The sequence below is a fragment of the Agrilus planipennis genome, unplaced genomic scaffold (genome assembly GCF_000699045.2).
Source record: "Agrilus planipennis isolate EAB-ADULT unplaced genomic scaffold, Apla_2.0 scaffold47, whole genome shotgun sequence".
Taxonomy (NCBI): domain Eukaryota; kingdom Metazoa; phylum Arthropoda; class Insecta; order Coleoptera; family Buprestidae; genus Agrilus; species Agrilus planipennis.
In genome coordinates, this window is record NW_020442442.1 from 434807 (window position 1) to 450920 (window position 16114).

At 34.3% G+C, this 16114-nt stretch overlaps 1 protein-coding gene across 1 annotated transcript in view; it reads right to left on the reverse strand.

The window, feature by feature from the left end:
- Positions 1–5520, reverse strand: part of LOC108744606 (knirps-related protein-like) — a 45271-nt gene extending 39751 nt beyond the window's left edge. Inside the window, exon 1 of the mRNA XM_018480469.2 lies at positions 5076–5520. Coding sequence (XP_018335971.1) covers positions 5076–5162 — 87 coding nt within the window. The 5' untranslated portion in view covers positions 5163–5520. The remainder of the gene's footprint in view (positions 1–5075) is intronic.
- Positions 5521–16114: the final 10594 nt, after the last annotated feature.

Sequence of the window (16114 nt, forward strand, 5' to 3'; positions counted from 1 at the left end):
ATTGAAATGATAGATAAACATATATATATATATATGTATATATATAAGCATATGTTCGTATAAATGGTTGATAACTTAAGCTATTTATGCATAAAAGCTGTCGTTTAGAGTTGGCATTCAGATTCAAATATGGTGGTTTAAAATGCCATTCTGAAATCTTAATTGTCACTCAAAGTCAGTCATATAATGCAAAAGGCATGTGATAGGAAGCAACGGGGTCGTAAATTTGTCAAAATAGTCGTCTTCGTGGTGTGGAAATGGGCAGATTATCGATGGGACAGACTCCCACAGGGCGACCCCTTTCACTGCAAACTGTTTCAATCGTAATTCTTGTAAAACGACCTGCAACGATGTTTATTGCCGGATTTTGGTTTCTGGTATAATGGCTCCGAATAGGGTGTTTAACTTTTCCATAGAGAGTGGATTAGTAGCTGTAACAGCGGGTGTCAACTCCTGATACCAGACGTTTGGTGGAATTGGCGTAAAGGTTTTCGCAAGAATTTTCAACAAAGCGAAAATTTTGCAGAAATAACTACCTAAATATATTTGAGGAATACGGAACGAACGACTGTAAAATTGTATTTTTTCAATTGTTCAAAAATGAATAGAATCCTAACATTATTTCGATTTTAAGTAGAACTTCTATATACGTAAGTATATTACCTACATTACATTTTTTTTTTAACTTTGATTTCTTCATTTTTCCAAACTCCGGATATTGCATTATGAATTATCTTTTCGAATTTCGAATTCAAATTTCTATTATTATCCTTCGGGACTAATTAAACTAAGAGTTATGTTATTTTGAATGGTTTTTGAATGATTATAGTTTGTTAGTCATTATCGAGCGATTGTAATCAAGGGTTAATAATACACACATAGAAGTGATTCCTTGAAACGGAAATTAAAATATTTGACGATATAGTAGAAATGCCCCCCAACTTTTAAACTCCCGTAACTTCACAATTTGCAGCGTACAATTATTTGATTAGTATTTCTAAGATGAGCTTTTTTGAGAAAAACAAACCGAGAAAAAAAATCCGAATAGTCAGTGCAAAAATTGTGTCAATAAACCAATCAGTATTTATCGATTGGCTTAATACTTACAGATACCTTTTAATTTAGTTATGATTAAAGGTTATACCATAAAATTTAATTTCATAGTTCCGCAGATTGATATGTTAGTATCATAAAAACCCCTCAAAAAAGACGTTTGAAATGAGACTATTACCTAAAAAAATAAATATTGGTATCAGAATCCCTTGGCAAAAGTGAGTTAACTACAAAATTGTTTAAAATTAGGCGAAATGTCCTTATAGATCCAAACACTTAGTTTTTCTACAAAGTACTTAATAAAACTACTCAAATTTCTAATTGTTGTTCAGCTACCAATTATAAAGAAAAACAAATTGTGGTGTCGTAATTCTTTTGCAGATTTTAGAGTTAACTAACTACAATATTTGTAAAAACATTGCTGTAAATAACACTAGAAAGGATTAAATACAAGTATCTAAAGGATTGTTTTTAGTCGTAAATAGAATTAGCCTTTCCGTCGGAGTTATTCTAAACGATTTTGTATGTAAGCTAATTCAGGTTCGTCGCTTGACCTAACGTTGATGTCTCTCGCTATTTCCTATGCTTAAAGAGACAGCGGGTAAATTTTACGAAATAAAACTGGCGCAGCATGCATTATAACATCAGGAATTCATAAAAAGATGATAATAAACAAACAGTTCGGGCTATTTTGTTGAAAACAGCGGTAGCAAAATAATTACGCACTTTGAAGTAGAGCTCATATTAGTTGGTCTAGTTTGAAAAAATAATTTTTCGTTTGCTAAAATGTCTTTATATTTTTATTATATTAAGCAAATGCCAAAACAAACGATCCTATATATTGGGAATGTGGTGTTGACGAGTTAAATTGAAGTTTGAAGNTATTTAAATACCAGTCGTACAATGTTGAATCTTAGCACGTAATAAAAAAATTATTTTCTTTTTCTCTTTAATGTACTTATTTGTGTATTTCTTTATATACCTGTTCGTTTAGGTTGAGGCGGTAGATGGCGACTTGTGTTATATCTACTAGAAATAATCGATCTTCGTTGTTGTGGGAGATGACCTTCTTTTTTTTTAGCATCTAATGTACTTTATTCTTTGCTTTCTACGTTTTTTCTGTGTAGTTTCTATTACCATAATCATGATCTAGCAGCCTTTGGGTGCTCAGGAACAAAGCGCACGCGATAAATGTGATTCTTTTTTGTTTTTACAACAATGAGCGATGCCATTATAAAAAAAGGAAAATCGACATTTTGATGTATTTGAACTGAATTATACGGAAAGAATGTTTCTTTATTGTTTTCCAAGAAGATTAAAATTAAGCGTATTGTGTAGGAGGGTGAATTTTGGAGGTGTTACTATCGGTAATTGTTATTATTTATTTATGTGTAAGGAAGATAGGTCTCGGATTTTGTTTTTGGTCACCTGGACACACCTTCTGTGATTTTTTCACACTTCCCACGCAATACGGAGCATTGAATGCGTTAAGTTTAGTTAGACAAGCCTACGCAGTGTTTGTCGCGTTGACACACGGGAAAAAGTGTAAAGTATATTTCTTAGACTTCCTCGCGTCACGATATTTTGATTAAAATCAATTGCTTGCTTTTTATCGGGCTTCATATTTAACGATAAACATGGTTGTTATTTATATGGAACAAATTACAGGAAAACTTGATAGGGTTTTTTAAGAGCTAGTCTTCCATTTCGAATACGAAAAATTANATTCTCAACTATCTGGAATACCAGATAGTTACAATCCAGAAGAAGTGGAAGCAAGTTCGAGCACGTCTGATTCTTTCGGTGTTATTGGTGATGGACCGTTTTTCGTAACCAAATTACTTCAAAAAATATCCGCGTTAGATAGTACATGTAAAAATTGTATACAAGTAAGTCTTCGAAAACATCAAATATTGTATAAACCTATACATATATTAACTTTATTGTTTGTATCTGTATAGGAAACCAGGTTGAAGTTGTGGCCTCCGCAATCGGAATGTGAAGAGGAGCAAAAGCGTAGGGAAGATAAAGAACGGGAAGAAAGAAGGCGAAGGGCGAAAGAACGACAGCAGAAACTTATGGCTGAGTTTGCTTCTAGACAGAAACAGTTCATGGAAAAAATGGAGACCGAAGCAAGTGCCACAAGTAAGTCTCGCATTAATACTGTTCAATAGCCTTTGTAGGTAACATCTCCTACTTTTTGATATGTAATATCGTACATCTCGGTATATACGTATGTGAAACTATGAAAGTGATTTCGTGAATGCGACGGAAACGCGTTACCGGAATTAAGAAAGAGAAGCGCGCGCTATTTAATCAATGCTGTCTACATTTGGCGTTTGCCTAAAGAACAAGGAAAAGGGAGAAGGAAGACAACTGTCAACCGTTCGGTCTGCTAATATTGATTTTTAACAACATATTGCATTGCCATATAGTAATTTGCGTTTGTTTGTTGCCAAGGTTACATGTTACACATCATGTGAATACGATTTTAATGTGGAATAGCTTACGAGCAAAAAAAAATATTATAGAGTGATGAATTGTAAATTAATTTTAAACTTTCTTGTCTAAAGACATGAAAATTAAACATTAAAAATAATTATTTAGGTATGGACTGGAAAAACGACGAGAATATTCTGATAAGCAAGCAGGAGTACGACTGCGTGATTTGTAATCAGAGTACTCCAAGTACTGATGACAAACCAATGGGGTTAGTCGTACTCGTGCAGACCACAAGCGTGATAGGACATCGGCGACGCCAAGGCCACGGAAACGAAAGGGCGACATTGCCTACCTGTGACGAAGAACGGGAGCATTTCCGAAGGGATGACACGTTGACTTGCGAGTTCGACAGAAGGGTAGAAGAATTGAACCGATATTTTGACTCGGTCAGTTAACCTTCTACCATCTAATAAAAAATTATTGCTGTATTAATTTGACCTTCTTTTCATAGCCTTCCTGGTTGCTGTCTATAAATATTGGTTGGGAAGGCGGAGTCCATGTTCAAACATGTGGACATCATCTTCATCTGGATTGTCTAGAGTCATATTTGCACTCGTTAGCACAGCAAAGACAACAAAGTTTATCGCCTGATGAGTATGTGAAAATTTTGTAAAATATATGTTGATGAGATTTGCTTTTATGTCGACCGTTTTTATTTTAGTGGCGAATACCTCTGTCCATTATGTAGACAATTAGCTAATTCTGTACTTCCCCTGTCACCCCAGTTAGGAGATTGCTCTCAGATGGTGCGATCACGGCCTACCAGTATGTCTGACGCTCTCAATGAGCTTAGTGATTTTCTTAAAGAAAACGAACAAACGCCTGTAAGACTTTTGTTTTTTATTATATTGTAATACACACTTTGATAAATGTACAAAAGTACCATTAATTAGTTAGTTGTCGTACCTCATTTGCTCTGGTAAAATAGAAAAAAAAATTCTTACAGAATACTACTAAGTTATCAGAAGCAATGGGTAAAGCAATGGAAGACATGACAAGTAGCACGCAACTGAAACCCATGTTCAAGCCAAAAGGTGACAAGCCTAGTCACCAGAGCCTATTCCTCTTTGTCACTTCTATAGCTCGCACCAATCTGGAGGTGGAATTGATTCAAAGGGGTGGCAGTCTTGTGATAAATGCAAATGAGCCACCAAATCCCTTACTACCAAAAAGGGACTGTATAGGTAAATTAATATTATGATCCCTAAATGGATTTTCAAATGTTTGATTTGTAAAATATTATGTTCATTATTATTTTGCAGTACCATTACTTCATGTTCTTGCTGTCCATGCCCGTGTTTTGGCTTTGTGGCCGGCATGGATGACCTTCCAACAGCTCTGTGGTTTACCCTCGGCTCCCTCTTCTTCAATGTCTCTCGCGCCCGTCGAACGAGAAGTTCCTTTACTACTTAGAGATCCAGTTGCTTTGCTCTTGCAATTCGTTCTTCTATTGCCTCTTCATTTGGATCAATGTAAGTAGTTTGTTTTTAATAAATACTTAAATAAATTTTATGACATACCTCGATGTTGTTGTCTCTACTAGTCCCTTGTGTCCTGAGAGAAAAAGCACCGATACAGGTCCTTCCGTCTTTAGGCAACACAGTCATTTACTCACCACGAACATTCACAAGTTTTCCAATGAATTAATCAAGATCGCACAAAATACCTGCATGAGATCAGTCAGTAAGTATAAGAACACAGAAATAGAAGGCGAAGAATAAAAAAAAGCACTCGAACAACGACAGCACCGAGTCCGCACCTTCGATCGGGTTTCTCGCCTGAGCGCACGTTGATCTTATTTTAGGTTGGTCTTATTGAGGCACTCTCAACACCGTCCGCTGCGTTCGCATAAGTCACGATAGTTAACAGTAGTAACGAAAAGTTCCTGCCAGCGAGCGTTCTTGTTTGTCTGATCCGGCAAGGAATGAGAGAATTCGGAGGAACTCCTTTGCAGGAATCGATGAGAGAGAGATGCCGCCTCTGGTGGGGACGGTACTCTACCTGTTGTTGTCGTCTTCGGCGTCGCGCCGAGCCAGGTAGGTGCTCTTGGACGTCTTTCTGGTGGGGCGTAAAGTGGGGTGAAATATTGATGTTTGAATTAATGTCGCGATCGCGATTTTTATGTCGTTAGATCCAAGTCATTGGTGTAAGTATGATTTTGGGGAGGGGTCGTGTGCGGACGGCGCGGCACGGCTTCGGCCGGTGCTGCCGCGACGGACACTTTGTCGAGATCGTTGCGGAAGGATAGAGCACGCCACGCCGGAGACGAAACGAGAAAACCGCTGCTCGAATACTTCAACTTTTTCTATCTGCTAGTCGTTGCTCTAGTTTGACTCGCCTTGTGTGTATTCGGCAAAACGTCACCAAATATTAATGTGTAAATTCATTTAGTTTTGATCCACTTTAATTTACCTCAAAGTAATCAGGAGAAATTGTCACACCCTCGCCGGGAATCGAGCCCGGGACTTTTAGCTTTACGCACTAATGCTCTGACCACTTAGCTACGACAGGTGATAGCAATATAATCTAATTCATGAAATAAGTACACACTTGCCGATTTCATAAAAACTCATGGACACAAAATTATCTTTTAATAATTTCTTCACAAAAGGTTCGCCATAAATAAACCTTACGATCTAAAGCAATCAAATAAAAGAATTCTTGGGTAAACGTTGGGTTAGGTTAGACCCATAAAAAGACAAAATTTACGTAGTTGTCCTAGTTATGCCATTTCTTCTGTTTAGATGCATGTGAACTAAAAAAAAACCTCTTTGATGTGCATATTTTAGTGCCTACAATTGCATCTATTGTAACCTTGACCAGAGCCTACTGAGTCTTTACTAAGGTACTGTGTATTTATCTATTTACAATATACCAGTTTTAAATTTGTATTCCTGGCAGACATTACTACTGCAATAAATAAAATATCACTCTCCATTTTTACACTTTAATATAATTTTTTGTAAAAAAAAAAGTTAGTGGTGATGAATTTTGTAAAAGAAAGGCGAAATAATTACTAAGGAAAATTTCTATAATGTCTGATCAACAATTACCATGTTCGTCGGAAGTATTTTGCAATCATTATTAATGAATTTATTTGTTAAAAAATACGACTGGGGATTGTAGGAAAATTAAAAAAAAAATACCTTCAACTGTCTTTTCATGTAAATAATAAGGATTTTGAGAGATTTCTGACATAGAAATTTGTAGTTTCTGTGTTTGGTGAGCCTTTGCCGTTTTCTGTATATGGGTCAGACGAAACGTAATGTTGAAGCTAGAATTAAGAAACATTTAAAAGATATTTCGTCAAAAAAAATTAAGTTCAGAAAATGAAAAAATTTTTCATTCGGAAAACAAGGAGAGAAAGCTGGATAAATTAGAATACGTTTAAAGCAAATTCAAAAGTACTCCGGTTATGTTAGGCAATTAAGACAAATATATGCGTTGTGTATAACAATATTTTTAATTTAGTCTGACGAAAGACCATTTGGAACATTAAAAAGCAAAAAGTTTTTCTTTCGGTAACTTTTGAGAGGGTAAATTATATAGTGATCAAAGAGTTTTCTGGTTCATGTGCCTATTAAGCACACCCATGATACGTTATGTTGGTTGAAACGTGTCAAAAACAAAAGCAAAATAAACTTAAAGGGAAGATACAATTCTACAATTTTTGAAAAATTTATTATTTTCGCTTGGAGATAATTTCCCATTTGCACACAGATTTTCCACCAGTCCTGTATCTTAAATTATTTAATTTTGTAAGTACTTATTTCTGCTTGGTTACGTAGATTAGTCTAATGTAGTCGCATACTGTAATACAACTTGTTAATTAATTATTTTATATAGATACATGGTGAATACATTTGTATATGATGTGTTTTCAGTTAGTCCGATGATGCGATGGCACAGTGTGGGATCGGGAAGCATATGTTCCCAACATGCATTTTTTCAATCAGTTTACAGTTTATTCTGATTATGTTTTATGTTCTTAATTGCGTATATTTCAAGATGAATGTCATCTGGATGATATGCAATGACTGTAAATTACATAAGACAGCTTAACGAGTTTAGTGTACGAAGCTATACAGATAGATAGCAACATATTAAGCGTTAATTTCGACTGGTTGTGTGGCTAAGTTTAATTTAATTTAACAAGTAATAAACTACATAGTTTGTCTTAAATAATCGAGAAGCAGTTGATCTCAAATTGATACCGGATAATTCTCTATATGCACTAGCTAATTTAGATGATTCCAAAATTATTAGGAATTTTCCTAAAAGAATCTCTATTTTTCCAAAATAAATAGTCCAATTGTATCTTTTTAGCAATTAAAAACAAAATTTTTCCTAGGAATTTGATTGATCTTATGGAAGCAAAGAATTGAGAATTTAAATTACATTTTAAAAAAATTATAAAGCAACAGAGACATTTGGCTTTCAATTTAAAATAAATAGTTCAATTGTATCTTTTTAGCAATTAAAAACAAAACTTTTCCTAGGAATTTGATTGATCTTATGGAAGCAAAGAATTGAGAATTTAAATTACATTTTAAAAAAATTATAAAGCAACAGAGACCTTTGGCTTTCAATTTAAAATAAAACTTGTACGCTTTCGTCCTGAGTGACTGACATACGATCGACACACAATTGATACCGGCGATGGACAATTGCACTCGGACAGGTAAAGTATGATAATTTCATAGAACAGTTGCACTCGGCCTACGAAAAATAGCCTTTATTAAATAGGACAATTGCACTAAGTTCTGAAGCAATTAATTTCTATAGTTATTACGTATACATAATAAATTAATAATAAATGTATCTATCTAAATACACATACGTGTGAACGATTGTCTACAATTAAGTATCAACAATTCAGTATCTTAAAATTATGTCAAACCGTTGCACATTTGTAAAATGTTTATAATTTGAATGTATGTATGTGTTATATTAAAAATAATTTGACAAAATACCCCGTGAGCATAAATGTACTTATATTGTTATTATGAATTTATATACAGAGGTGAAATTTATACCTATATACTAGTCGAGTGCAAATGTTCCATTAGCTGGAGTCTTCCCGAGTGCAATTGTCCTATGTAATTACACTAATAAAATTTGGTTCTTATCTTAATTACCAATCCCAAGTGCAACTGTATTATGTCCTTTGAAACTGTTAGATTGATTTTGAATGAAATTTGACAGCACATTTTGACTATGAACGGATTTTGCGATAATCGCTATGTAAAGGGTTGAAAAGGAAAAACAAAAATTTAAGAAATCCAAATAAGTCAGATGTCATTATACAAAAGATATCGAAATTCTAAGAATCATAGATTTTTGTTATGTACATACTTCGGACGAGCAAGCCGTTACAGGTAAGCGCTAGTAGGTATCCGAGATAAAAATGTTCAGTCTCAGAGTCTCTGAAAGCGAGACTCGAGTCTCCGTCTCTCATCGAGTCTCTCTGGTGTCGCTGAGAGAGACTGTCAAAACAACTGTTTAGCGTCTCTGAACGAATCGCTCATAGAGAGATCCTCATTTCGTATCCAGTCTCTGAAAGAGAGACTCGAATCTCTCAATAAGTGGTGTTTAATAAGTTCAACACATTCCAGAGATCCTAGTTTTTCTACGAGAGACACGAGTCCTCAATTTTTCTATTTTATTCATTCAGTCTCTCTGTGAGAGACTCGAATCTCTGAATTAACAATTTTATCGGTCGAGTCTCTCATACAGAGATTGTGAGAGATTCACCTAGGCAATAACTGGGAGATTGTGAAAGACTGCGAGAAACTCTTTCAGAGACGCTGAAAGACTCTGAGAGACTGAAAATTTTTGTCTAGGGTATGTACATATATGAAAAATATTATAATAATGATATAGGTACTACCAATCTACTATTGCAGATTAACTTGTCTACTTGTGTATTTTCATATGCTAAGTGGACAAATGTAAAAATTCATAGTCTCAAAAATTAGATAGTTTTGGAATATATTTTAAGAAATTCTTTATCGCTTGATTTTCAGTATTGCTAATTTTTTTTTGGTAAGAACTTATCACATTTAATTCTATTATATTGCTGATAATTGAAGGCAACAACTGGTAGTAGTTTCCTTTTAAAATTTGGCGTCCTGCCTTTGGGGCCTTTCGTCAGGTGAATTACAGAATTCGTAAGACCAGCAAAATCTGTCTACCTTGAAATGTACAGTTTCGCCTGATCGATCAATTACCGACGAAAGTGTATGACAACTCCGATACCGTCGCTGTCTAGATGAGTACCTATCTAATAATTTGTGTAATATGTGAATTGGATGTGTTGGATTTTGGCCTGGAGGACACTTGGTTTTATTATTGTCTGTTGTAGATGTGTCTATATGCCATATGAAAAATTACTAAAAATAAATATTAGTAATTCATGTGCGCCATGTTCCTTGTAGCGATTTCAATGATGGCTCAGGAAATAGTGTGAATGAGAGAAAGAGAGAGAGAGAGAGAGAGGAGTGATCATCTTCACGCTGCGCTGTAGATGTCATTATTATATATTACGGAAGTAAAACAGCTACCTATTTAACTACGTCTTTTATAAATAAAAACCAATCGCTTCACTGATGTGTTAAGTATACTTTTATTATCAAGGTTTTCTACTTAATACGTTATTACTAATATTATATACTTACTGTGTCGTGACTAAAGTGACGAAAAGGAATTCGTTTTTATTATTTCGTCATTTTATCATCCTTTGTTGATATAAGAAATAAATATATTTTACTGATCGTACAAGGTAATGCCTAACAGTTATTTAGAATTACAAAAAAATAATTAACTTGCTTGATATTATAGTAAAAAATCATCTTGAATCGTATATAACGTATTTTCCAATAGTTAGTGTTTTTTTTTGTTTTGTCGAAGGATCACCTCTTATAGAGGAAATACTTGAGTAAATTGAATAATTTATTCACAACTTTTCACTCAATACAGAAGGAATTTAACTCTGCAAACTAAATTTAACTTATGCAAAAAAAAACTTGTGTATATTGCCAGTTCAGGTTAGTCACTGCTCCTGGTTTGTCGTCCGAAACCATAAACATCCGCCCATTGGGTTCCGTGACGCAACAGTTAACACTCAAAAAACTTTCGGCTTATTATTATAGTGCTTTAATTTTATTTTATACGACAGTTTACACAAAACGAAAATTGGCAAGATCACTTCATTTTTGTATCACTATCATCATCATTATAAGGTTTTCAATTCAAAAACTGGTTGGATAGACCCTTCAAGTTTCGCATTTCTCGAAAACTAGAGCAACCTGACAACTCTACTTGCGATAATCTGGGTCTACCTCTGCTACTCTTAACTCTTGTTTCAGACGTCTCTAACTAGACCTTCATGTCTGAGATGATATCCTTTAGTTGGGGCGATTAAAGTTGGCATAGTCCACAATAAATTATCTGTGAGAATGGACGTATTTTCCTTCCTGTTTCTACTTGTGACTGTAGTCCTTTGCTGAGTTTTGAATAAGCCCATGTTAAGCTAGGAAATGTTTCAGGAGTAGTACAGTCAAAGTGAAAAGAGATAACCTAACAACAATAAGAAGTGTAGCGGTTAGAGGTTGCTTAGATACTCAGAAAAACAGGGTCGGCTTTATAACTGCCTGGTTGGAATTACATCTTTAATCAAACAACTTCTTTTGCTTCCTAAATTCCTGAGAATGCTGAACTTGCCTGCGTCTCTTTCCGTTACATTTTAATTTGGTGTAATATTATTCCTTTTTCTTTATTAGTGTCCGCTGCAATTCCTACCTGGCATCTCTTTTCTATGTTTACGATATTTCGTATAACGTCTGTCGTGAGTAAAAGTAGGTGTTCTATCAAGTAAATGCGACAGTTTTACTGCGAACTATGCCAATTTTGAACATCCCAACTAAAGCAACATATTTCGCCTATCTCTTGCTGACTTTTTCTTCATTTCTAACCTTATTATACAATTACAAAAATATTTTTGTTTGTATTTTTTTGTGGAATAACTACAAATCTACGGTTTTCAGACTTTTCCCTTTAGTTTTTCGAGATCAACGGGAAGTTGACTGCGTTGACTTGGAAGTTTAATTTTTTCACAGCTCGAAGGGATTGCAGACCTCAGTACCTACTTGATATTAATTTCAGCTTGATACCTCGACGCGTTCCTGAGGGAAAGGATCTTGACAGAAAGACAGACAAACAGATAGACAATGAAGTGACTCATAAAGGTTCCTTTTTTCTTTTTAAGATAAGGAACTCTGAAAACAAGTAGTGATTAAATAGTTTCCACCCTTGCTGCATTACTTGATGAAAATCGAAAATATAAAGCGACCAAGTAAACATTTATTTACTTAATTACGAATAGTTACACCTACTAATAATTACTCTCACCTGAGGAAGTCAATGTTTGCAAGTAAATATTAAGTTATTGAAAATATTTGTTGCATTATTTCGTCGACAGTAAAATTTATTTACATCATTGTACATAGGGAATATAACAGCTACCTGACTATTTTCTGATAAACTTTCAGAATTTGCTGTACCATGAAAACACCCAGTTTAAATTTACTTATAATTTGTACATAACGATTACATGCTTATGTATTATTAAATTTATCTTTCGCCGAGTTGTAATCTGTTGCACATGTACGAGGGGTGATCCAAAAGTAATTATATTGAAAATAAAATAAAAATATATTTGTAATTTATTTTTCTGTATAATTTCCTAATAATAAGTCAACACATTTAGTCTATCATTTTTTTAAACCCAGGATTGCCTTAGAAAGAGTCCTTTGTTTCGACCTTTCCAAAACGTCGCAATAGCGGCCATCATTTTGCTATCGAGTTCAAATTTCTTGCCTCGGAGGTGTTCCTTGAGGAGAGGAAAGATGTAGAAGTCACTGTCGGGGCGTTATGTCGGTGATACAGCAATTCAGTCTAAAGTTAGCCGCGTCTTTTTGCTTTAATAATTTCCCGCGATCTTCTAATTTGGTCTGCATAGTAAAAATTCAGCGTTCCAGAAAACAGACGCCATAACCTTTTCCGCCAAACTTGACACTTTGAGTTTCTTCGGTTCGCTTCGAAGTCGTCGTTTGCTATTTGGTTTCATGATCAATATGGTGGATCCGTATCTCCCTTATGGGCACGAAACGTAACAAAAAATTTTCTTGATCGAGTTGGAACATTTCGAAATTCATTTTCGTTTTTTATTTTACTCGTTGGTTAAGAACGCGCAGAGACCTTTTCAGATCTAATTCGTTAGCAAGGATCCTTTGAACGGTGGTATATGAGATCCCTGTGATCTCAGCTACATACCTGTTGGTGACTCTTCGATCACCAACATCACATCTTCGAATTCATCGGTGAGGGACGTGGATGACCGTCCTTTGCGATATTCATCTTCAGTGGTTGTTCTGTCTAACTTGAGTCAGCTCAGCTTGCAGCTGTGGAATATGGAGGAGTCCTCCAATGCTTCCACTAAACCGCTGTGTCTCCCATGCTTTGGTAGACAATTTTTCAGACAGAGGTACTTGATGATAGCTCCAACTTCGTTTTTCCCAATGTTGATGTGTTCTTTTCCTTTCCAAATAAATGTATCTTGCCGGAATCATGGTCTATTTACTTATACTATTTTCTTATGTTGGCCTCATGGGTGTATAACCAAGCAAAAGAAATTTTTTTTGGTTTTATATGCAGAAATAACTGATTACCCCTCGTATATATTCAGGCTAAGAAGCTATTTCTGGAAGTTGGAGTGTATTGATGAAGTTAATGGGTCTATTCACACAGACTTGTTTGTCTCAAAGGATTTATCCATTCTGTGACAGGTAGCAGAGTGATTCATAATAATTCCATGTAGTGACTGAGTAGTCACAGTCTCCAGTTCAGTTTTTTTGACATTCTTACCATTAGCATAGCGTAGTGGGCGTTGACAGGAATGTTTCAATAAGAAAATGAAAAAATTAGTAGAAATCTTATCATCGTTACCTACGTGATGTTAAAGATTGTACATGCTGCATTTTTTAAATTGATTTTCGAAAATTATTCTAGGATTAAGATGTTCACTTTCTCAAGACGTAAACATCATGTAACACGTTTAAACACGTGTTTTGCTTGTTGCTCATTAACATTTTCACCTTTATAATGTTGCATTTACTAAATTATGTGTACGTTTCTTGTTGGCGTCAAATGACGAAGCATTTTATTTCCGTTGGGATTAAACCGATTAACAATTACCGAATTTTTTGTTCCAAAGAACGTTTGGCGCAACCGCCCATCACAGTTTGGTATGAAATTAACATCACAATAATAGTTGGCTGTGGTGATATGTTTGAATTTATCTCATTACATAATTAACTCATCCATATTAACTCTAATTGCTAATAATCACTAATTTGTATGACACATTTTCGACGATAACGAAATGAGTAAATGTAATGTTTCGGTTACGCGAAGTCTACATGGAAAAGTCACCTTAGATATTATTTTAACGGATTAAATAATGTTAAAAATTGAAAAATCTTATGATGATTTCTTAGAAGTCAATNGGACTGCGAGCGAATTGTAAATGTCCCCGTGAACCAATTTCAAAATTCTGGTCACTTTGGAAGGGAAGCTTAATATTGTCATCATAATTTTAAAGTAGTACGAAACTAAAATTAGTTGCTGTAATCGTTTCCATGACTTAGTACAAAACAAAATTTACTTAATTATTGTTAATCCTTTCGTGAATAGCTTGACCAAGATAATTAGTTATCCTGCCAATATTCTGTTGGTATTCAGTGAACTGCAAAGTCATTCTGTACTAAAAAAACCTTTTCGCAGAAAAATATCATGAATGTCACAAACTTCTTTAGAAGAATTTGGAGATGATTTCTGAAAATTATTAAAACAAAAACAAAGTCAGAAATTACATTAACTGTACTAATTACTTGGATTTATATTCTCGTTACTTAAAATTTTGTTTCTCCTTTGGCAATAGATGCTGTTTATTTTATTATTTCAATAAAGGACAATTAAACTTCAAAACAACAAAAATAGGAACCGTGAATGCGTCAGTAATCAGTGGTCCGCCAGTAATTTTAAATCGTTAATTTCGCCCAATTGATTAAAACAGGACAGGCTTGTTTTAGGCAAATACTATTTTGTGAAGCAGATGTTAAAACAGTTTTCTAGATAAAAACACACGATAGCGTAAGATATGTAAAATTTCATAGGAGAATTGCACTAAATCTACAAATTATAGCCTCATTTTATTATAAAGGATATCAATTGACATATCATATTCATAGAAATTCAACATAAGAAAACATATGAAATATGTACATACAAGGCAATGACAAAACTCGCCCCTACCGTAACCTTATAATCCTAAGCATATCCGTCAATCCAGACATTTGGACAATTTGTATACTATACAACATCCAGTTAGTTTACAAACTAGCCAAGTAAGAACATTAATGGTCACCTCTCTTCAGCGAACACCTCTCTTTCTAACGGACAGTTTTGTATATTTTTGTTCCATAATAATACAGAGCAAGACTTCTACTCAACGGACTTTCTCTTGGAAGGATGTGGAAGGTTCAAATATGAAAAACTGGCTAATAAATAAAACATCGTGTGATTAGATTAACAGGTTGGCACTTTGTTAAACTGTAAGTTACATACATTCAATTTGATAGTAGTAAACGATTTGTGTATTAAAACATTAGTTAAACACAATTTTCTAACTTTAAAAGAAAAAATTGATTTAGTTAGAGTTATCTGAAAGAAAAGCTAAGTGTCTGTAAAATATCAAAAAAATTTAATATTAGTAAAGAAAGAAATTATTAGAAAGGTGGTTAAGTTAGGTTCGGTTAGAATGGTAGTGTAGTAATCGAGGGAGGGCATATTGACAGATTATGTTACGGTAGGATACATAGATACGAACATATCTTTAGTAAACGTACACATGTATTAAATATGCTAAATAATGTTTTTTTCTCCTAAGCGGACACCTCCCGTTAGCGGACACTTATTGTCGGTCCCATGGGTGTCCGCTGAAGGGAGATTTCACTGTATATGGTACATGTCGAGTGTAAATGTCTTATTACATAGAGTCTAACTAAGTACAAATGTCCTACGCTTTTACAATAGCTAATATTTTCTAACAGATATGAAAAACGAAAAGAGTTAAACTCAACTGGCGGCCAAATAATATCTATTCCATTTGTCTAACACATTACTAGATAATTGACATTTGTCCAGTCAAATGACGAATACTTTGAAGTAATGGTCAGACAATTTGCCTAGTGGAAATATATTAGTCTATTAGGTAAATGATGTTATTTGACTGAAATGACCATTTGTATGCGACTTTTGCACAATTGTAGTAGTTATGGATGGTTCTTTTTCAATAGATGATTAAACGAAACTTTTATTTCTAGAAAGGTTAAAGATTTATCTTTCTGCTTTTCTCTTTTTCTTTTACTCTTGTTTGTAGTATGTCAAAATCTTCTTATGTAGATAATTCATTTCTCTTTTGCAACTACCTTTCCCTTTA